The sequence below is a fragment of the Portunus trituberculatus genome, chromosome 13, assembly GCF_017591435.1.
Source record: "Portunus trituberculatus isolate SZX2019 chromosome 13, ASM1759143v1, whole genome shotgun sequence".
Lineage (NCBI taxonomy): Eukaryota > Metazoa > Arthropoda > Malacostraca > Decapoda > Portunidae > Portunus > Portunus trituberculatus.
In genome coordinates this window covers 3,464,771-3,488,071 of record NC_059267.1, presented here as the reverse complement: position 1 = coordinate 3,488,071, position 23,301 = coordinate 3,464,771, and the positions used below count along the sequence as shown (strand labels likewise).

The 23,301-nt window shown below is 42.8% G+C and overlaps 1 protein-coding gene across 19 annotated transcripts in view; it reads right to left on the bottom strand.

The window, feature by feature from the left end:
* The window catches only part of LOC123503120 (transmembrane protein KIAA1109-like), a 50,024-nt gene that overhangs the window by 1,939 nt on the left and 24,784 nt on the right, over positions 1–23,301 (bottom strand). For 7 of the 19 annotated variants that reach the window (XM_045252549.1, XM_045252558.1, XM_045252561.1 and 4 more), the window contains exons 46-83: positions 22,926–23,163; positions 22,294–22,445; positions 22,046–22,181; positions 21,741–21,884; positions 21,290–21,473; positions 20,677–20,847; positions 20,224–20,376; positions 19,981–20,086; positions 18,118–18,248; positions 17,674–17,799; positions 17,393–17,548; positions 17,104–17,203; positions 16,704–16,888; positions 16,389–16,535; positions 15,877–16,135; positions 15,517–15,716; positions 14,927–15,300; positions 14,645–14,761; positions 13,613–13,771; positions 12,952–13,136; positions 11,627–11,653; positions 9,703–9,853; positions 8,318–8,498; positions 7,821–8,160; positions 7,395–7,524; positions 7,102–7,191; positions 6,597–6,913; positions 6,133–6,364; positions 5,824–6,011; positions 5,457–5,664; positions 4,799–4,956; positions 3,884–4,073; positions 3,439–3,662; positions 2,883–3,152; positions 2,482–2,664; positions 2,023–2,256; positions 485–618; positions 256–273 (exon numbers count right to left, since the gene is read on the bottom strand). In XM_045252549.1, coding sequence (XP_045108484.1) covers positions 256–273; positions 485–618; positions 2,023–2,256; positions 2,482–2,664; positions 2,883–3,152; positions 3,439–3,662; positions 3,884–4,073; positions 4,799–4,956; positions 5,457–5,664; positions 5,824–6,011; positions 6,133–6,364; positions 6,597–6,913; positions 7,102–7,191; positions 7,395–7,524; positions 7,821–8,160; positions 8,318–8,498; positions 9,703–9,853; positions 11,627–11,653; positions 12,952–13,136; positions 13,613–13,771; positions 14,645–14,761; positions 14,927–15,300; positions 15,517–15,716; positions 15,877–16,135; positions 16,389–16,535; positions 16,704–16,888; positions 17,104–17,203; positions 17,393–17,548; positions 17,674–17,799; positions 18,118–18,248; positions 19,981–20,086; positions 20,224–20,376; positions 20,677–20,847; positions 21,290–21,473; positions 21,741–21,884; positions 22,046–22,181; positions 22,294–22,445; positions 22,926–23,163 — 6,698 coding nt within the window. Of the gene's footprint in view, positions 1–255; positions 274–484; positions 619–2,022; positions 2,257–2,481; positions 2,665–2,882; positions 3,153–3,438; positions 3,663–3,883; positions 4,074–4,798; positions 4,957–5,456; positions 5,665–5,823; positions 6,012–6,132; positions 6,365–6,596; positions 6,914–7,101; positions 7,192–7,394; positions 7,525–7,820; positions 8,161–8,317; positions 8,499–9,702; positions 9,854–11,626; positions 11,654–12,951; positions 13,137–13,612; positions 13,772–14,644; positions 14,762–14,926; positions 15,301–15,516; positions 15,717–15,876; positions 16,136–16,388; positions 16,536–16,703; positions 16,889–17,103; positions 17,204–17,392; positions 17,549–17,673; positions 17,800–18,117; positions 18,249–19,980; positions 20,087–20,223; positions 20,377–20,676; positions 20,848–21,289; positions 21,474–21,740; positions 21,885–22,045; positions 22,182–22,293; positions 22,446–22,925; positions 23,164–23,301 lie in introns of those variants that run through there. The other 12 variants (XM_045252563.1, XM_045252559.1, XM_045252552.1 and 9 more) reach the window with 12 other exon arrangements.

Genomic DNA, 23,301 nt, shown 5'->3' with positions numbered 1-23,301 from the left:
TTTTTCTAATAATATGAGTAGAATAAATTAACATGAGTTTAGGAACCGAGTCTATAAGAAAATAAAGGGTGAAACGTGAGGCTAGAAGTAAAATGGATAAATAAAATGAATGAATAGTGGAGAGAAAGAAATGGAAGGTGAAATTTTGTGTGAATCATAAAGATGGTAGAGTAACGAAAGATAGTTTTTTTTATCATAACCAGGAGGAAGAAAATACATAAAATAAAAATAAATAACCTGAAATGAGTGACTCACCATTTTGTGTTTCCTGGCCTATAAAATGCAGCACAGATAAGGAGACAACATTACCAAGATGAAAGAATTGTATCACCTTAAGAATTAAATTAAATCTCTGTTATGTAAGCCTTTTTTTCTTGGACAAGGTGAAAGGAGGCAATGTGACCACTGGGGCTGTTTAGAAACTTAGAGGGGGAAATACCAAGGTTCAGAAATATCAAAGTTGAAGTATATACTCCACACTCACCATTTTCTCCTTGGTGTCCTTCACATAGGAGGCAATCAGGTCATGCAGGAAGAAGAAGCTTTCTGCATCCACAGCAACAAATATATGATCCTGGAATTCAGTCACCAAAGAACACTCCACCTTGGGCTTCTCATCTGGTGAAAACAATGGAAAGATTACGTATAGCTTTTATTAGACACATCAAGAGCAACATTCAGCCATCATACATGTCATATTTCACAGATCACACAGATATATCCAGTTCTTACATGCTATTTTCAGCAAGTGTTAGTAATATCTTCGTTTAGTCATCACACAAGCCACACTTAATAAGCCATAATTTGTTCCAGCCACAAACATCCACAAAATTATAAAAATCATTTCATTATATCTTTTCACACCAGGCACTACAGGGTTACTAGTTCTGCATGAATTTCACACTATAATCTACAAATACGTCCCATGCAGTAACACCCACAAAACTGTAAGCATTATTTCATTACTTTTTTTCCCACCATGCACCAGAATCACTAGAATAGCATGAATTTACCACCACAGTCACTGATATCTATCCATCTGTATACTAAGCCTAGATTGTCCTTCATGAAAAGCAGAAGACAGAAAGCATCATGTCTTGTCCCAATGTAGGAATCAACAACACAGATGAGGCAATATAGAGAACCACCAACAAAATCAATTAACAATCTCAACTCTTAGGGTGCTTGCACATAGAACGCTGGTTTTCTCACGTGAGAAACCAGCACCTATCTTCTGTGATTCGCGCCAGTTTCTGGCGCTGGTAGGTGAGCACAAAGGAAGCTGGTAATCTGCTCTGACAAGCACAGGGAGAGACATAGTAGAGCAGTTTTATCAGCCAGTCGTAATTCATCGGCTGTATAACAAACATATCAAGCTCATTGTCTGACGACGAGCTAATATTGCTCAAGAGCACTTATGCACAACTGAACTGGAAAAAAGAAGGAATACATGAAAAAAATCACAAAAGAAGCCAGTATGGAGAATATCATCTTTTTAGTGACCTAAAAAGGGACTTGAGAAGATTTTTTGAGTACAAAAGGATGAGCCAACATACTATTGACTACATTCTCAAGAAAATTGAACATTGCCTGGGAGAGACATGGTTTCTCAAATACTTTGCTGATAAGTAATTCGATGTCCTTCCTGAAACAGACGTCTACTCGTGCGAGAAAGCAGGCAAGAATGGTTCTGGGGAAAATGGAAAGCTAGTTGACACTGGCTGCCTGCGCCGACAAGCTCGAACCTGCTTCCTCTGTGCATGCTTACATTTGTTTATATTGTGTAAATCTTGGCGCTGGTTGGCGCCTGTCGGCACTGGTTTCTCGTGTGAGAAAACCAGCGTTCTTTGTGAGCGCACCCTTACACATACAAGCATATATCTCATAAGCCACAATTGACTTCATGCCCAAATATATAAAAATAATTAAAAAATACTTGTCAGTTTTCACATAAGCGTCAGAATATTGTTAGATCTTCATGAATCTGGCAGTGCACTTTCAGAAACAAAAGTATACAATTACCATCTAATTTCTTGGGTGTACAAGGGGTGCTTCTCTGTGTGTGCTCACCCATGAAGTCTGGTGTGGTGGCCGTCTGCAGGTGCTTGGTGTTGAGGTGGATCTGCATGGAGGGGAGGGCAAAGATAGTCTCTGAGGAATGATTGTGGTCCTGCAGACGTGTTGAGGCCCTCTTGCCATCCGAGGAGGAGGACGGGAGGCTGTCGCTTCGGTCCAGAGAAGGGAACCGGTCCACATCTGTTGATTTATCACATGCTGGTTAATTCTGATGCAGGCAGTTTATTTGCATAGGAAAATTCATCAATGCTTATGAATTGGTTAGCTTCTGATCTTTGTTGGTAAACCTTCAGGGAATTACCATATTTCTTTCTAATATTTAGCCAGTTATCCTTATTTACATATATAGAAAAATTCCCCACTAAACTAAAGATGGAAGAAGGGAACAATAAAGTCCGGTCTCACTGTCAAGTTCTGAGGTGCAGAAAGCATAATGGAACCACTCCTGGATGGCTCGGAACTGTGGTGGGAAGACCATGTTGCGAGTGATGCGACAGACGGTGGCCATGGAGACGTGCTGTGCATGGGTGTGCTCCATGACCCCCAGGCTGAAGGTGAGGTTCTGCACAATGTGTGTGTCCCGGGGTGCTGCCGAGGGAAGGAAGACATGGTGCTGAGTCTTTCATCATTTTCTTTACGCAAGAAAAAAATACATCAAAGGCAACAAAGAGTAGAAAAGGGCCCATTAAAGTGCCAGTAACAAATGAAAGGTAAAAAGGATAATCCAAAATTGGAGTATAAGTGTCTTGAAATCTCCAAGGAAGAGGAAATATACAAGCAGGCAGAATGCTGGCCTGCCAACTTACGGTCTCCAGGCACCTCTTGCACCTCAGAGGTAAAGTTGATGTATGGCTCCTGAAGACTGAACAGCGCCCATGACTTGCTCCTAAAGTTGACACCATGAAAGCATGCCAGGGAGATAGTTTTGCCGTGCAGCTCCAACGACCCACCAAGTACTGTACCCGAGTCAGGCAGTGGCATGGCCAGCGTGGTGAGGCGCAGGCCAGACACACGGTACAAGACCCCCTGCCAGTGACGGTGGTGGCGGGCGTCTTGGCCAGATGGCACCCCTAGAACTGCACCAACAATGCAAATGTTTGTTACTACTTTATGTGTATTGATATCTGGTCTCACATTTCCAGTATACTGCTTTTATTACAAAAACAACACCTTGACCTTTACCTCCATTATTCCCTAGAAAGTGCACATCACTCATCTCCTTTTCAGACTCAATATTCACTCTTACGACAGAAAAGACAATCAGCTGCTGAACCAAGAACACTCAGACTCACTCTCCCTGACTTGAAGAAAAACAAAAACAAAAAGACAGTATCTCTTTACATGCCACAATCTCAGTCTTACCACTAGCAAGCTTCCTGTTGCCATCCTTGGGCTTCTGCTTGACGGAAGACTTGTGTCGCGTGGGCTGCAGGGAGGAAAACACCCGCTTGCTGGACTTGAACTGCTGGGAGAAGAACTCGTCCAGCTTGTGGTGCATCTTGAGCAGGTCAGCAGTGGTGGACTTGCTGATGATGAGCTGCAGCTGGTCCCACTCCAGGTCCCCAAGGATGAAGATAGTGGCTCCCCTGCACATGCCCAAAGTAACCATTGAGATCTAGTTACTTAGGTTAGATACTTGTATAGCATTGTACTTATGCTTATAGTGAACATCTTAGCAATTAAGCTCTCTGAAAAAAAACTAATATCTGAATCAAAACTTTCTTTTCAGTATACAAAATAGGAAAATTATTATCTCCATTTTCTGGTTGTAACATGCATTTTTTTTAGTTAGCCCTCCACCAAGCACCTGCGAGTGGCGTCATTATCCGTCTCTGCACACTGCTTCAGCTTCCACTCGTCCCTCAGTGTGACGCCAAAAGAGGACACGCGCCCCATCAGGACACTGGTGCCCATGTAGTCCAGGCGGGACTGGGAAGCAAACAGCTTCATGCCAATGGTGTGGTCTGGCTCAGTTCCCGGGTCCTCACGGATTTTGACTGTAATGTGATTAACTATATCAGCTGATGTGAGGCACAGATGATTTGGTGTGTGTGTGTGTGTGTGTGTGTGTGTGTGTGTGTGTGTGTGTGTGTGTGTGTGTGTGTGTGTGTGTGTGTGTGTGTGTGTGTGTGATTTAACATTAATATTATCATTATCAAGGTTGGCATTCTAATTAACCTGTCAAGTTTGTGAAGTCTATCTTGAAGTTATGTGGTTAGCTTTACAAGTCTGTGGGGTGCTGTGAATATGCTAATGCTAATCTTTTCAAAGTAAAATGCATAATGGTAAGTAAATTCAAGACATGATATATACATAAATATACAAATATAAGAGAATTCAATAGCACACATGTGTCAGGTCAGCTGCTGGTGAAGACATGGAGCTACATGGGAGTTCTTACATGCCACAGCCAGAGAGATTCACAAGTAAATCAATAATTGCTCCTTCAGTAGCCACCACAGCTTCTGTCTTCCTTAATTACCGTTACTGCCTACTCAATGAATTGCTTTTCTTGTCCCTCCTCTTTGAAACAAAAGAAAAAGAAATGCTGTGCTAAACTTAGATAATAACAATTGTATCACAGGATGTCTGGAGCCAGCATCCACTACTATTTTGTTTGTAAATGAGGAAACTACATACTGGAATAAATATGTACAGACTATGGAGTGAGAAGAGAGACTTGTGCCTCTAGAGTTCTGTGAGGCAGAACTGTTACACTTACGGTACATATTGATCTCTGAGAGCTCAATGGTGCCACCCACAATGCCACCCTTTGCATCAAGGCCTGAGCCTCCCAAGCTGAGGCCAATGTACATGTTCTTGTGGCCAGTGCTGCCTATGGACAGTCTGCCATTGGCCTTGAAGTCTTTGGTGGTCCAACTGGGAAAGGAAATATGGACAGTTACATGCAGAGTAGCAAGTGCAGAGAGTTCATAAATTATTAATGCAGCCAGCATTAGTGGAGACCTATTGTTATTATTAGTAAGATGCTGCCATCTTGGTTCTGTAGGTGCATAGAGTGGTGAAGGTGCTTGAACAAGGAAGCTGTGAAGCAGCAGACTTAGTTGGCAGGAAATAGCTGGGCCAGTACAAGATTTGGATGTTTGACAAATTTTTCCTCAGTAAGCATTCAAAGTCTAATGGGAATAAGACATTTTGCAACTTGTGCACACAAAATGCACCTCTTAACTATATCAAAAACTTAAGGTTTATTGTTTTCAGGAAGGAAGTCTGGCCACTATGGAAAGAGTATTGCTAGACATTACAAGAGCATGAGTGTAAGACAGAAGGGTAGAGCAAGCAGGCACCACTCCCACCACTGCCTGAAGCGGGAGTGGTGGTAACTATCACTAGCGTCCTCAGGCACCACCAACACCTACACCACATTGCCCATCACGTTTCCCATGTTCATCTGCACGCCAAGCCGAGTGAAGTTGACAGCAAACAGCACCAGGGTCTCCCAGGAGCCCGTCTTGCCGGCCATCTGACTCCCCACCCCCTGGTCGCCATCTGCTCTCCCACTGCTGGAGGTTCCACCATCTACTCCAACACCACTGCCGTCCTCCTCACACATCGTCTCACCCATACCTACAGAATAAAACAGTTGTGTCTATGATTGTGCTTATCATTACTTTTTATCTTTACAATCTGAATTCATAGTTCTGTGGTGGATACATGGACAAAGGGGTGGATGGTCAGGTGGTCCATTGAGAAGACATGGTATTCCTTGCCCTGCCACATGCTTACCTGAGAGCTTGGGACTCTTTCGTGGGTGGACATCAGAATCAAAGTTGAGCCTCAGTTTGTCCCGAGCCCAGCTGCCTGCTCCAGCACCACCAAGCTGAGAGCTGGGAGGGGTAGACTGGGGAACACCACTGCCACTGTTTGCCCCACTGGTGTTCTCCCGCCGAGGACCCTCAAGGCCCTCTGATGAACTGTGGGCAGGAGGGAAGTGTGGTGTTTGATCTTGTGACTCCAATCATCCATGCTTTGAACATAGAGAACAATGAAAACATATTCCCTTGCACAAAACAATAAAACCATTCACAGAATTACCTTGAAGAGTGTCGTTTGGAGGAAGCAGGTGGGGCTTGACTGGGAGGTGACTCTGATGAGGAAGGTGCCGGACTGACCTCATCCCACTCACTGGATGTGGCACCACCTGTAAAATCCCCAAGGAAGAGTCGCCGCACTATGGACCTTCTGTACCAGGCACGTGGGAAGGCCAGGATCTCAGTCAGTCTTCTCATGTCATACTTGAAGTGGGCAGCCCCAATGTCCACGATAGCTGGAGAATGATGGATTTTTGCATTTATTCTTAGCAATGCAATGCTACAAGTACATACATAGTATACTTCACAAAGTTTAGACAAAGACAACAACTATAACATCAACAGACCGTGGTCTGAGCACAACTTGTTATTGCTTCTCATAAACATATTGTATATCAGTATCTAAAAAAAAAAAAGCACCATTCTTTTCAGATCATCTCAGCCTGATAGAAACACAAAGGAACTTACTGGAGAACCTGATGATAGCCTTAGAAGAATCTGACCCTCCTGAGGTCTTCATCTTAACACCCTCAGACTTGAAATTAATCTTGCGTGACCTTGAAATGTGCAGCTTAACAAATTCCACCATAACACTGAGGGAGTCCTTGCGCTCGCCATCCGTCAGGGCTGCCAGCGGGGAGGTGGCCAGGTATGGTGCTCCTCCCGCCCCCCGTTGCTTTCCACCATAAGGGTGAAACACATACAAGGAGAAATCCTCCAAAACACCTGTCACACTCAGTCCACCAATGGTTGCCTGTAACTTGCTGCCCAGGTCTGGCATGGATCTGTGGGTGAAGGGACTGACTGGCTCATACAACCTCTATCCTCCCAAACACAAGGGCCAATGCATAACAAAAAGTAAAAGGCCTAAATTAAAAATAATTTGCAGATTTAAACATGGAAATCAATACATAAGTTTTTACAATGGAATTCAAAGTAGTTGAGAGAATAAGGATCATGGGAACAAACTTACTCATCCTCAGCCCTCTTGGATGAGAACACTAGGTTGAGTGAGGGCAGCTGCAGCAGACACTCGACGCGGGACACCGGCTGACACGAAAACCTGAGTGAACACAACATGCTAGTGAGCTGTCCTTAAGCTGAAATCACACACCCACTAAAATATCTGTATTACAAATATGGGAGATGCATTTGTGAGGAAGCTGACACTGGTAGTTAGTGAAACAAAAACTGCATCTCAACACCTTTCATGATTAATTGCTAGAGCCACAGAACCTCTCTTAGCATCATGCCCAACATATGTACCTGATAGTGGAAGGTTGCATGTGGAAGTACACCACCACATCCACAGGGAAGGAAGCATACACATAGGGTCCAGCACCTCCACCCACCGCACCAGAAGAGTCCACATCCACATTGAACACTGGCTCAGGTTCTGGAAAGAAAGGAAGTGGATGAAATACCATAACTAGCAACCAAACACTTCCAGAACTAAGCACTGGGGGAGAGGACGTGTAAAATGGAAAGACAGAATACTGGACTATATGAGAAAAAATAAATAAATAAAAATGAAAGGATAAGAGCAAGCCAAATTGTACAGCAGAACACAAAAAAACATGGAAATTATTTCATTATTGACATCTTAAAGGAGTCCCTATGGATAAATATCAAAGAAGGGGAGTTGGATCATCTGGCAGTGATGTGGGCTAGGGAGTGAAAGAGACGTCATACCCTGGGAGGTGACCGGAGGCTTCTGGTGGTGGTCAGTGACAGGCAGTGGCTCCAGTGCCAACTCCAGGAACTCCAGAATGTTGGGACTGACAGTGGTCTCCCTCTTGATGCTCTGCAGGGTGAGCCAGGTGAAAAGAGAGGCTCGCTTGATACCACTGGTTGCCATGCCACTCTTACGAGACCCTCCTCCTCCCACGCTGCTGCCGGCACTGCCGCTGGCACCTGTGCTGGGGGAGGACCATCCAGGGCCATCCTGCTGCAGGCCACCTCCGCTGCCAAACAGACCACCACCACTGCCAACAGGTGTCTCCTCATGGATGTTGTGGGACTCGTAGTGCACCTGTGGCACACCAAGGGACACAAGACTAGATTGTGATGCACAAAAAACATGACACTAAATACACTTAATTGCTTTTAGTCTCTTTAATAAATACTGTTATTAGAAAACTAATGAATTAATGTTGAATGAGGTAGATACAACACAACATGTTAGTGACCTTGACATCAAGACCAGGGATGTAGAACACAGTGTCTGAGGAGACATGGAAGGAGGGAGGGGGAGGCGCCCTCAGCTTGGTGGAGGACAGGTTCGGCCGCCCTTCGTTCTTCCTACGACCTGAGCCGGGGCTACTTGGAGTCTCTGAGATTCCACCAGAGAAGCTGCGTTCCTTCTTCATTCTACAATAAAAACTGCTGTGTGCAATACGGAACATGACTTCCTGACATGAAAAAGTCAAATATGTGAGACATTAGTTAAATGAATAAAGACTACTTAGATATAAAGGCATTATCATAAATGAACTGGAAATATATACAGTGGCCCCTCTACATACGAGTTACTCTAATTACGAGAAATTTGAGACACGAGATGTCTTTCGAGCAAAAAATCTTGACCGACATGCGAGAGAAAATCCAAGTGACGAGAATTTCCAGATGCTCCCACTAGGTGGCCAAGTGGTTGAGACCCCCAGCATCAGCCAGTACGTGTGTTTCCCACCATACAGACCTGATCCCACGCTCTTGTGTTGCGTTGTTTTTATCACATTTATCTCCGTTTTGTGGCTGTTTTGTAACCCTAACCATGAGTTCTAAAAAAGGAAATGGAAAGGTGTCCTCTGAGAAAAAAAAAAGAGGATGATGTCAATCGAAATGAAGGAGGAGATAATAGACAAACATGAGCATAGTGTTTGCATGAGTGATCTCGCAAAGCAGTACAATTGGTCATCATTGTTCATTTAAAGTTAACTTTAATTTCAAGTGTAAGTGCTTACGTATCATCAACAGTCTCTCACACTCCCTCACTCCTCCCGCACCTATCTCCCTCACTCCTCCACCACCACGCATACACCTCCGTTAGACACCGCCGACTTCCTCCATGGTAAGTGCTCATAATAAACTTGCATTTTATTTTGTTAATATCATCTTATTTATCTTATTACTGTATTATTATGTTCAATTACTATTTGAATGTGTTTTTAGTAATCGGAAGATGTGTTTTATAGTTATTTAGGGTTAACTTAGATGATTTTGGGAGGCCAAGAATGGATTAATTGGTTTTCAGTTATTTCTTATGGGGAAAATTCATTCGAGATACAAGAAATTCTAGATACGAGCTTGATCTGGGAATGAATTAACCTTATATGTAGAGGGGCCACTGTACATTTAAGTATAATTATATATGTATAATTAATATCTTTAATTAGAAGATTAAGGAAATTATCTAAATACAGAGCAATAATCTAGAGAACAGACTTAAAAAACACTACGGCAGCCCACATGAAGCCATAAATGAATCAATAAAGAAATAGATTAAAACCCTACAACAAATTTCCTGTGATACAACATACATTTCACTGTGCAGAACCACCACCAGCAGACTGACCTTCGCTCCTCCTCCCTGGTGACACACTTGGTGTACAGGTTACACATGCCGGAGCTGATGCACACACGCACGTCCAGCTCCAGGTCAATGCTGGGGTCCAGAGGCTTGACGGTGCCCGAGCTGGAGCCCAGGCCCCCAGGGGTGATGGGACCTAGGGACGGGACACCTCAGCATTACAGTGTTCGCAGCATGTAATGGAACAATGAGTAATGATGAAGATGAAAATTAATATGATGAAAAAGATGGTGATGATGATGAACATTCAAATATTACTTTATTTTCCATTGGGCAATATACATTAAATGAAATGGGGGCAAATATTTATGTATATACATATATGAAATCGTAAAAATCTAGCTACACTGAAAAATCTCAATAAATTATGTATCATGTATGTGTACAATCTGATTGATCTCTGAACATACAGAAATATACACATCTGGAAAGTGACACATACACCTCTTTAGGAATATCATTTGTTTTATACAAAAGTATGACATAACAACAAAATACATAACACAATACATACACTACACACAACTTTGTCCAGGTATAACATTGTTGTGTATTCTCTGACTGCTATAATTACCATATATATCAATACTGGAGAGATGGAAGTGGCATTATGATGAAGGTCTGTCTACTGAGGAAATGCTTCTTGAGGCTTTATGTGTCATAGTTCATCCCTTCATCCCACTTACCATTTCCTTGCACACCTAAACTTATCTTGCATGTCTTCTCCCACACCTTCCCAGGCACACTCTTTCCTTTGCATGACTTACCATAACTCCTTTTCAATCAGTGCAAGGAACTCCGAACTGTTCACCCAACCTCCTGTTATGTTCATTTGTTACTGTATGATAAAAAAATAATTGATGCATCATGCACTATTGTGACTGCCACACTTGCAGAACATTGGAGAAGGATGGGGAGAAGGGTGTGGACAATGCATGGCCAGGGAAGAACACTTATGAGATGCATATGTAAGGTTAAGGAACATAGGAATGGTAAATGTTCTTCCCAGTGGTGGACAATGCTAGAGTGGATCTGGTGCTCATCCTGAGACAAAATTGCCTCTATTATTTTCCAACACAAACCACTACGAAAATATCATTATATGTCTATATTACCATGGAAATGCACCCAAAAGTAATTCTAATTCAATGAAGAATCACCTAAACACTTCACACATCTTGGCTACATGGCTCTTGGTAGAAAAATAAGTGCATTATGTAAGATTTTTCCAAATCTTTGTTACAAAAGAATAATTTAAGTAACTCTATACTAATTTCTACAGTGCTTGTCTGTTCTCTTTCTTGATTTGAATATTTTTATAATTTGAATTCATAAGCTAAAAATATTTCCAACTTGTGCTTCCTATTTTCAATCACATACTTATCTCCACTTTTATATTCATTTATCAGAAGAGTAGCAATTAATAATTCTTATCCTCAATTATTGTAGTCATATCTGCTATGCATTTGAAAAATGAAGACCTAATTAAATAACTGCACAGCAACAATAAAACTCTTTCTATGCTGCTACAAGTCATACAGCATCCAACACACATCATCTGACAGTCTACCAGTTTCTTCTTTCACTCTGCTCTAAACTACAACACGGACAGTGGAGAGATGACAGTAAGGCCACAGTAAAAAACTACCTGATGATTTTGTTCCTTCTCTCGTTACCTTTATAGTAATGGAATGTTACACGGCAAGCTTTTTTCCTGAACATATTCTCACCTCTAGACTTCTGAACTGAAAAAAAGAGAATAGATGCAACCTCAGATGCTAAAAATCATATGCAACCTTCCCCTCTCTCTTCACTTAGTCTGCTACTTAACCAAGAGCCTACAGCCTCCCTCCAGAGTACTGACTACCAAGGAACAATTGAGGGATGAAGCAAAATAATTTTTCCTTACCTGAGGTGCCAGATAGGAGGGGGAAAACTGAAAGAAACAAGACACATCAATGGTTACCTAGGAGACAGTAACTAGCTGCGGCACTAAACAAGGTATCAGGGTAGGAGGTGTGTACTAATAAGGTGAATGCGTTTACTTGGAAAAGCAGCATCGTTTGGAAGCTTAGGTGAGCTACTGTTGACTCATATGCAAGCACTCACTCACTCACTCACTCACTCACTCACTCTCTCTCTCTCTCTCTCTCTCTCTCTCACACACACACACACACACAAGCAGGTATTTCAACATTTATACCTATACTTCCTCTCAGCCATATGTACACATAATGGTTCTAAAGAAAAGTTGCTCCCACCAAACCTGACCCTTGAGGGGCTACAAGACTTAACACTACATCAAAACCAGTGAAAGTACTACTAGATACATGTCAATGCAGACTTGCCTACTGCTTCATCTAGTACTATTAGCCTAACATCAACATAGAATAAAGAGCAGCAATATACATACAAGTTAACACAAAATACTTAAGGATAATAATGTTGGATATCAAATACAGCCAAGTAAACTTAGAAAAACACATTATCCACTGGAAACATATTTTCAGGGATTCCTTAAATAAACTATGAAGACAAAGAATGTTTTATGCCACCCAAAGCAAATATGCACATCTGACAAAAAAAAGAAATGGCGTTAAGCACCTTTAATCTTTCAAAATTATATAGTACAGACTTCCAAAGTGCACCTGTAAAGCAGGAGAAGAATGGTCATAACTTACTTAGTTCCATTCCCTGTATTGTATGCATTGCTTTAGTGGTGAGGGAAGGATAAAAGCTGGATTATCCACCAAACAACTGAACATTAACACAAGGAGTCAATGTGGGTGCAAAGGGTGCCTGGCTGTCACAAGTCCCATTGGTTCAGTGACAAAAGTGTGTTGAGAGGGACCAAAATACTGCACACTGAAGGACACGTTAAAAATCGTCGACGTACCATGAGAACATGACGTACCTTCAGGGTGTCACAGAGGGCTCAGATGGACACAGAGAAACTGATTTGAGCCCTTCTGGGGGACTGAATAGGGATTAACTGCCTTTCTGTTTTCTATGCTCTCACAGGTGGCAGGTCTCACTGAACTGGAAATGAGTCAGGGACCAATGGAGGGAGGGAGGGATACACAGCCTCCTAAAGCTGAACTGATGGACATGAGGTGGAGTGAACAGCCACCAAAAAATTACCATAGGGTTAATAAATCCTGTAGAATAAGATGTGTCCACTGCAAGAGGTCGAGAGCAATGACTATGGCTGAGAGCTTGACTAAGGCTTCCCACCTGAGCTGTGTGCACTGGAATGACTGGAGAGAGGTGCTGTGGCTGTCCCTGGGGTGCTGCCACTGTCCCCTGCTCCCTTGACACCTCCTGCACCTGGCCGCTGGTAGGGTGGCTGGTCTAGTACATTCACCAGGCCCTCCAGCCCACCAACACTCCGTGGCACTGAGCTCTCCATGTTGTCGTTGCTGCGATGGGATTTAATACTACCATTTAATCACAGTCACAAGTACATGGGATCATTACTTTAACTGCTTAAATGCTATTCTTACTCCATTTCACTCTGATATACACTGTATTTGTAAGCACACACACACACACACACACACACACACACACACACACACACACACACAGTAACTCAGTGGTTAGAGCGCTGGCTTCACAAGCCAGAGGATCGGGGTTCGATTCCACGGCTGGGTGGAGATATTTGGGTGTGTCTCCTTTCACGTGTAGCCCCTGTTCACCTAGCAGTGAGTAGGTACGGGATGTAAATCGAGGAGTTGTGACCTTGTTGTCCCGGTGTGTGGTGTGTGCCTGGTCTCAGGCCTATCCGAAGATCGGAAATAATGAGCTCTGAGCTCATTCCGTAGGGTAACGTCTGGCTGTCTCGTCAGAGACTGCAGCAGATCAAACAGTGAAACACACACACACACACACACACCTCAGGTTAGTAATGGTGATGGTTTCAGTCTCTGGATCGGACCCATTAGTGGGGGTTGGTGTGCGCTGGTGAGCAGGAGTGCCAGGGAAGACATCACTGTTGTCCAAGTCGTCCATGGGGTAGGAGTCAGAGGATCCACTGGTGAAGGAGAGGTGCCGTCTGGTTGGTAAACAGTGCAAGGGTGAGGGTGAGGCAGCACACATCAGCTCCTTACTTGTCCTGGTCAGCACAATGTGCTCATGGAATGATGCAAGCTATTGGTGAGTTTGTTTGTTGTCTACTACAGCCATACTAAGATCTAAACTATTTGTATGCAGAAGCTGGGGAAACACTGCACTGAATACTGGTACAGGGTTACTAATATGAAAATCATTAAAGTATTTTAATCTAGATGTAGCTAAGACTCAACTTTGTTTTTTTTACTTAAAAATTGTTCAAGATAAAAAGTATTTATTATGAAAAATCTCAACATGTAAAAATATATCATTACTGATCTAGTAAGGTATCTATGTTATAAAGTGAAAAGGTTAACAGAAACTTTAAAGATTAAAATATATAATAATAAAACTAACATTCAGCTTTTCAGCTTTAACTAATGAAGTGTAATAATAAATAATCTTGCAAAAAAATAAAAATAAAAAATAAAATAAAAATAAAAATAAAAATGCACAAAAGAATCTCCAGTAGTTAAGTTGCATATGGAATATTGTGTGGAATGTGGTCATAATGATTCAAACAAGGATGTTATTTAGTTAAATGGAATTATACAGTATTACACTGCATGCATAAAAAGCACAGAGAACAGAGGAAGAATTCATTCATATCTAAACTCATTCTTATATTTCTAATTTATAACTAAAAATTAGTGATGCTAGTGATGCTAGTGATGCTAGTGATGCCAAACTATAACAATAACATCAAGCAAACCAAACATGAAAATTTAAGAACAAATTTCTTCTATAAACAAATTTTCAACACTACTTGCAACACAATGGTTCATCACACACTAAGTAAAGGGACCTCACAACTCACCCCTGAGACCTGTCCATGAATTTGACCTTCTGGGCAGAGGTATCATTGGTGGCATGACACGGAGAGCTATCCACACTGATGGAGCCTTGTTCATTGCTGCCACGGCTTCCTCCACTCCTGAGACACAAAGATAGGATCAGTAAACTGGAACATACTAACATTCTAAGTGATGGTGCCTTAATCATCTTATTTGGAACTTTGAATATTTGAAAATCCAATGTCCATAAATTCACCTATACAAAACAGCTCAGAAAGATTGTAACACAATATCTCATAGCTTACAGTGGAGGCTCCTTCACTTCAATGGTGGGCGAGGGAACTCTGAAGCTCTTGGACCTGAGATGGGACTTGGGGCCCAGACCCAGCCGGTCCTTCATGGAAGTAGCCTTTACGCTCTGCCGCCGTAGTTTCTTGATCACGTCACGTCGAAAGTCATGGAACACCAAGGCCTCCAGCTCCTGAAGGCGACGCATCTCCTGCTCGATGGTGGAGGCTGACGCTCCCAGGGACTTGAGATCATTGACAGTCTTTGCCTGTTCATTCATCTCAATCTCCAGCAGCTTGGCTCGCTGCCGGGCATCCAGGGTGGCGTCAAACACAAAGGCCGGCAGACTTTCATTAACGGTGGGCTGCCTCCGTAGAGCAGCCGACTCTTGCTGTTGTGAGGGAAAAGATTAAACGGAAGTGAGTGACTGAAGGAGACTAAACAATGTGACATAAAAATGTAAAGATACAAACCCTGATAATAATAATAATAATAATAATAATAATAATAATAATAATAATAATAATAATAATAATAATAATAACTTGGGAAAAGAAAGGAGATACAAGAGGTTTAGCAGCGAAAGACACAGGTGTGCATGATTAACCTGTGAGGTGTTGTGTTCACTGTGGTCCCCGTCGTCATCTGAGTCATAAGTGCCCTGGGGCCCGGCGGTGTCTGGGGCACCAGTCAACATGGTGAGGGTGCGTGCCAGGGCACTCAGGTGCTTGCCAATGTTGACATCCAGGTGCAAGTCCACTCCCTCCATCTGCCACTGCACATTGAGGAGCCACTTGGCATTCTCTGCTGTGGGTGACATGAGATTAGGTAATGAGGTGCGTATTTATCTATTGTGCGTTTATAAGATTGAATCAAAGCTCTTAATGTTCTATGTCTTAATACCAATTGCAGAATCAGAAAAACTTCTGAAGTTACATCTTTCTTTCTCTGCCCACACAACACTCACCCTTTTCCAAATGTCCGGCTACTGTGCGACTGCAGACCTCATAGGTGCCTTCTGACACTGTACACAGGTTGATGTGGTCCTTGAAGTCAGGCTTCCAGTCGTCCAAGCTTGTCTCAAACTCCGGGGCAAAGCGCATGCAGAAACCCTTGAAGCGAGCCTTGCACACCAGGGAGCCCGAGTTGCAGGCTGAGATAATGGTGCTTTCCAGGGTGACCACCAGGGCATCCCGAGTCTCAGTGGAGTCTACTTGGTGGCTGACCTTCAGGTGGGATGGTGGCATACACCAATGTGTTAGTCTTAGACACATAACTCTTACAGAAAAAGTTGATACACGTTTGTGCGCCTGATACATATGAAGAATAATGGTTGTAAGTAAATCTATTACAAGTGACTGATACATAGGGGAAAGGCATAACTTTAGGACAAATTCCACCAATGTTTCTTTAAGTATGTCTAGACTAAATCCACTGTAGACATCATCAAGTTGTCACACACACCACAACACTCCTCACCGTTCGACAAGGGTTGAGAGGCAAACATATGCCGATGTCATCCACTGTGAGTTGCAGGAACACATTATTGGTGATGTGAGCAGCTGAGGACAGGGAGGAGAACTGAGGCACCTTCTCAAACACCTGTTGGGTGGCTGTAAGCACTTCCTGGAGAGTGAAGAAATGTGGTGCTTTTTCAGTAAATAGCAATTCAGTGGATTTTTCTTTTTTTTTTCTTAGTCCTTGGCCAATATGTATACAGAGGAAAAGGCAGAAAAAATTATCTCTATAATGTATTTAGCTATATGGTGATGTAGGTGGTGGACACACACACACCTTATTGAGGGAGGCTCTCTGTTCACTCCAGTACTCATAGGCATTCTTGTAGTTGAGCCACACCAGCACGGCTCTGTCCACAGCCACAGGTTGCACGCACACCAGTGGCCGGGTCAGCGTGATCAGCACCACCTCCCCCTCCTCCCCAACACTCAGCATCTCATTGTATAGGGCATTGCGCAAACCTGAAACAAAATTGTAGAAAACAATGTAGTGATTTCTATACTAAAACAGCTAAATAAATTACCCATAAAATACAAGTAAAACGGACTGGAAACTATTGTACATACTACTGGTTCATTTTACAAGATCTATATAGTGTCTGGTGTGTTGGACAAAGGGCCACACTATAAACACAGCCACAGCACCACAGCCAAACCATGCCAGTGGATAAACTCACATATCCTGGTGCGGAAGAAGGCCAGCTGCTGGAACTCTGGCTCAGCTTCCTCAAACATGTCATTCCTGAGCAGCTGACCAAGAGCCACATTGATGTCCACCTGTAGTAAGGAAAGGAGGCAGCAGTGACGAGGACCAAGTTTAGTTTATTTGCTATAAAGATGTGACTAAGAATAATAATTAATACATCAATAGAATCTTAAAGGGAATTCAAAATAGGATGCATCTCAGACATTCAAAATGAGCTTAATAAAACAAAAAAGAAAACTTCCTCCTTCCTTCCGCCTCACCTGAGCCTTGCCGAATATCTTCATGGGCTGTGTGGGGTCTGTGGTACGCAAGGGGCGGCTGATGTTCTCCACCCTATTGCTCAGCTGCAGCTCCACCACACCAGTCTCCAGCCGCACAGCAGACTGGGTAGGGGTGGTGGCAGTGATGATGATCCCCTACAACCACCACAAATAGAATTAAGTTCTGGATAAAGAACAAATGAGTAAATAAATAGACCAAATGTAAATATATGTCACATTATGCTCTAGTAACCACAGTATTTCACATGACACTGTTGTACCTTGAGACGCAGCTGGAGGGTGAAGAGCAGCCTGCTGGGTGGTGAGACATGGCTGGGCCCTTCCTCAGTCCACAGTGGTACTGGCTTGTCGCCTCCTGCCATCTTCTGCACCACCTCATTCACCTCCTGCACATATGAGGGAAAGACCACACCTTCAGATGCACCAAAAAGTTATTGTCCAAGAAAAACCTTAAATACCTGTGGGAGTATTGTTGATTTTCCTAATTCCAAAATAGAACATGCATCACCAGAAGATGTAAAAAAGTTGTAGTGGGAGAACAGAAAAACAAGTTGCTAAATGAATGATAAATACAAATGCTCAATTAAAAGCAGATATTTGAAACAGGTAAGAAGTAAAAATCAACTTAATGAATAAAAGTGTGGCTCGACATAACACAGCCAGATAAATACAGACAGACTCTTAAAGTGCAAAGTGTGCTGTACCTTCATGAACACTTTTTGCACAAAGACGAGGTGGTTGAGAAGGTCTGTGGTGAGGCTGTGTTCTAGGGCACCAATCTCAGCCACAGCACTCAGGTAGTTTCCTTCCCGCAGCACCATGCCATCTGTCACTGCTGCGAGGGAAACACAAACCAAAGAATCAAGAGCTGGCCAAAAGACACACTGAGAAGAGAGAGCAATGGATAATGAACCTCAAACACTTCCCTTAACGTATCCTTAAGGTGGTAATTCGATGACTCGATATCAATATCGGTTTTTTGGCTCTCCCATTGTTATTTTTTCACCGAATTCAATAATATTTATACACAAGGTGTACGTTTATGGTGTACGTCTTCAGTGTTAATTTGGTACACAAATGTGGCGTAGTTTTTTTGCAATAAATATTTTTTCGGCGATAAGAAAATAATTCAAAATACCATTATAAAATCAAAACTAATAACAGTGTGGCAATTTCCTCTTAACCACATATAATATACATAACAACAAATAAATGTTAGCATCGGCATACACATAACCTATGTTATAACAATTTCATTACACGCCAAATTGTTACCTTTTTTTCATCAAAAATTTGAGTTTATAAGCCTGTTGTAAATTTATTTGAGTGAGTTCATGCATTATCATGCTAGCATTTGTTAAGATGAGGTTGTTGATCATTTTGCTGCAAAAATTTTGAAATTGACCAATTACTGAAAAAGTTATTCAACAGTATATGCTGAAAAACTGAAAGTCGAGAAAAACGCATTTTTCTGTGAACATCTTCAAAACCCCCACATAACTCGCTTCCTCACTGGGCAACGGTTTCCTAGCAGGTGGGCTTTAAGATAGGAGGTACCCTAAAAGTATCCCCTTTAGCCCATAAATTCCGTGAAAAGCCCACATGGTATAAAAAAAAAAAAATAACTCACTCCAATATGTACCAAACTCAGATATGTACTTACATAATCCCTTGACAACTGCTTGGAGGCTGGTAGTGGCTGTTTAGATAGTTTCAGGCCATGTTACATCATGGCCTTACACGTGGCATTGTCACAATTTGGGAACCCAACACGTGTAAAATACGATCAACAGGTAGGCTGCACGCACGCGCACCCTAAGGCTGTATCGATTGGTACTGAGGGAGTAGCGTCTTCCTCACCCTCACTGCCTGATACTAAACTATCGTACATCACGCAAAAATAAATAAAACAGCTCCAAAAAAAATAATAAATACAAGCAAAACAAAGACTAGAAGAAAAAGGGGCGTATGCACGCTTGGGTATTGAAAGGGCCGGCCCTTTAAACCCGCCATTACCAGGTAAGCAGTGCGTTATGTGCCTGGCAACTTTGGCCATGGCTTCCCTCTCCAGAGACGAACCCAAGTACCAAGTTTCCAATTTTTCAATTTTTTTGACCAAATTAACGAATTTCCACCTTAACTCCTTCAGCACCATGACATGTCTTCATATTTATTCAGGTTACTATTAGGCAATTTTATACAGCTTCAGAACCTCATATATTAAAATAGTGAAGATTCTGGACCATTAACCTTCCAACTTCCATATAACCTTACTAGTGTAAATAAAATCGTTTAATCACACCCAAAACTCATGGCAAGAAATGTGTCCCAGTATTGATCATAGATGGTACAAATAATCTTAATGGTAAACATACGAATAAATGAAATAAAGAAACCTAACTTATAAATAAAAGAAAACCAAAAAGAACCAACTTAAAAGACTCTCATTGTCCCTGCCTTATGTAAACTATCCAACTCCACAAGGAAAAACAAGGTGGTCAATAGTATGATGACAATACCAATAATGATGATGAAGGAAAGATTAGGTAGGCAGATCTAATGTTTACCTGCATGTGGATCGGAGTGTGTGTCACTATCCTGGATCAGCTCAGCCTCTACATGCACCTGGGGAAGCTGGATGCTGGCAGATGAGGGCAGGTGTGTGTCGCTGGGCTGTGGTGGCAGTGAGACCAATTGTATACAGTTAATGGAGCTCAGAGATTGGTGTTACATAGTTATTGTTTGTCATATTGGAATTGTTTCTCTCTCTCTCTCTCTCTCTCTCTCTCTCTCTCTCTCTCTCTCCCTACCAGGTCCTGCAGTCGTGTGGAGAAGGAGAGGTGGTGCGTTGGAAGGTGAACACTGAACTTTGCCTTGGCCCCTGTGAAGCCAAGACTGGACACCTGCTCCATGCGGTACTGTGCCTGCAGGGAGGGGAGCAATGCCGCCTGGATGCAGAGGCTCTGAAATGCACACAAACACAATCACACACATATGTGATAACCCTTTTGAACCTGTAGGGGATTGGCAACCAAGTGGTGGGTCTTTCTTTTTTTTTTTTTTTTTTTTACCCTTGGCCAGTTTTACCCTTAGATAAAAATAAAAAGAGGGTTATGAATACTGATTGAAAAGACTAAATTGTAAAACAGGCACAATAAAATTGAATTAAGTAATGAAACACACATAAAACACCAGGAATAAATTATCACCAATATAAAATGACCTAAACAACTTTCAAAATGGGAATAATTGCCAATAATCACCTGAAGAAGGATGGAGAATTCAATAACAAGGGGGTGAAGGAGAGACTCAGGCGGGATGGGTTCCTGAACTCCTGGTGGTTCCTGGGGCGGCCGAGGGGAGACGTTGGTGTCTGGCTCATCTGTTGTGGCTCCACGGTTGAGGCGCGCGGTGGGCCGAGCCACACGCAGCTCCTGAGGTGTTGAAAAAGAGACTGGTCATGAGCAGGGGACTTAAAGAAGGACAAAACAGTTGACTAGCTTTGTGTGTGTGTGTGTGTGTGTGTGTGTGTGTGTGTGTGTGTGTGTGTGTGTGTGTGTGTGTGTGTGTGTGTGTGTGTGTGTGTGTAATTCACCTCAATTGCCTGCTGGTCACCCAGCTCATAGACTGATCTTTGGGTAGGATTGACACCACAATACACACTCCAAACACCAGGAAAGCGAAGCCACAACCCCTCAAGTTACATCCCATACCTATTTACTTACTGTTAGGTGAACAGGGGCTACACATTAAGATGGCTTGCCCATTTGCCTCACCGCTTCCTGGGACTCGAACCCGGACCCACTCGGTTGTGAGCCAAGCATGCTAACCACTACACTATGCGTGTGTGTGTGTGTGTGTGTGTGTGTGACTCACCATAAGGGTAGAGGAGAGCTGCTTGCTGCTGCGAGTCATCATGTCGTGCAGGATCACCGGGTGCTGTGGGATGTCAACGTGGACGTCTCCGATGGTGATGAGTGCGCTGTTCTTGGCCTTGGTCTTGCGGGACAGGCTGGTGTACAGGCCTTGACTCTTGCCAATTGTCACCCTCACCACCGTCCTGCACACAAACACATAAACATATATATAAATGATTGGCTGTTGTATGGCATTATTTACTTTCTTTATCTATTATGGATGCTTAAACACACACATACACATCTGTCAGCTGAATGAGTGACTGATTTATACCAACTAATCAAATAACTGACAACAAAGTCTGACATTTTTTTCATTTCTTAAACTCCATACAATTTTATTATTCCAATCCAAAATACTAATTGATCATAAGGATTGTAAGTGGCTATGAGTCCCTCCAGCCACTCACTGCTGGTTGGGAGCAATGCCTTCCAGGAGCACAATCATGGTGTCCCCGATGTGGCCTGTGTGGGTGAGTTCAGACGTGGTGCGCTGAGCCCTGGCTGCTGTCTTTGCTCCTCGCACCTTCTCCCTGAAATGTGACAGTGTTGGTCTGTCAGTCAGACAAGAGCAAGAAGCCATGTCATGAAAACAGCAAGAGAGCATCTATGGATAATTGTGACCATAGCAACTTCAGATGACAAGAATTTAAGCAACTAGTTTGTTTACGTAATATTTCTTTGCTCTCTCTCTCTCTCTCTCTCTTGCTCCTACCTGAAAGTGAGGGATGAGTGAACAGCATTCATCTCTGCCTCCAGTTTGAGTCCACTTAGAGTGGCCAGCAGCTTGGTTTTGTGGATCTTAGCCAGACCAAACACCACAAATGGAGTCCTTTCTCCTGATATCAACCCTGGAAAGTGGTGTTCTTTTGTTGTTATTGCTCTCTCTGATCAACTGAGATCATGAACCTTCTATTTCAATGACAGATTCACTATTGTAAATCTTTATGGTCTTTTCCTTACCCAACTCCTTTGATTTGTCAGCCACAACAGGAGGCATGGTGACAACAGGGGAGGGTGGGCCAGCCTCAATGTCCGTTGCCTTGCTCTCCTTCAAGATGTCATACTTGCGGCTTCCCTTGTACCCATCTGAGGCGTCACCAGTCACTGAAGATCTGCACCAAAACACAAAGTAGTATTCCTTTAAACAATAGATTTCAATAGCTTACATGAACACTAATTTTTCAATATAACAAAATAAGATCTGTAGCAACTTTCTCACACTAACAACCAGAACTCTTGTGTGTTCTGATTCCTTCTATGCAGGATATAAGGCCTGGAACAGCAATGGTTCAAAGATAATACATTAGTTTGGAAAGCTTAATGTAATGGAATAGCATGACAAAGGAACACTGGAACTAGAAGACACAGAATAGGAGAAGCAAAGCAAGCTAGAGAAGAGGACATAAGTCAACTTATACAATGTGAGAATGCTAGAACCAGAATAGATGCCAGCACATCTTTGCTATAGTCACCTCTTTGACAAAAGTTCCAGAAGGGGGGTGAGGCTGTGGAGACAAAGACTGACATAGTTGAAAAATTAAAGATGGACTGACACTGAAATGTGAAACCATTTAGTAAAACTGCTGCCTCACCTCTGCTGCACTGTCTTGGTTTCTGGAGTGGTGGTGTACAGGTCCAAGAGGTAGTAGATGTTCCGCCAACACTTGGGGGTGGCTGTGGCTGCAACTGGGGGTGTGGGGGCCTCAGGTGCACCCAGGAGAGGTGACTTGTCAGAGGAACAGATGGTGGCTCCTTCCAGTCCAGAGCCACTCATACTGATGCTAAAGAGTGGGCTGCCTGTGCCTCTTTCAGCTCCTAAGTTAGTGTACCCTGCCAGAGGGTTGCATTATCACCACCATTAACATTGGTATTACCACAATAGGTCCATCCCCAACACCAAGTAAAGGGCTAAACAATGATGATAGACTCTTACGTGTAGCTGTTCATGATATTTTCCCAGTTGTATCA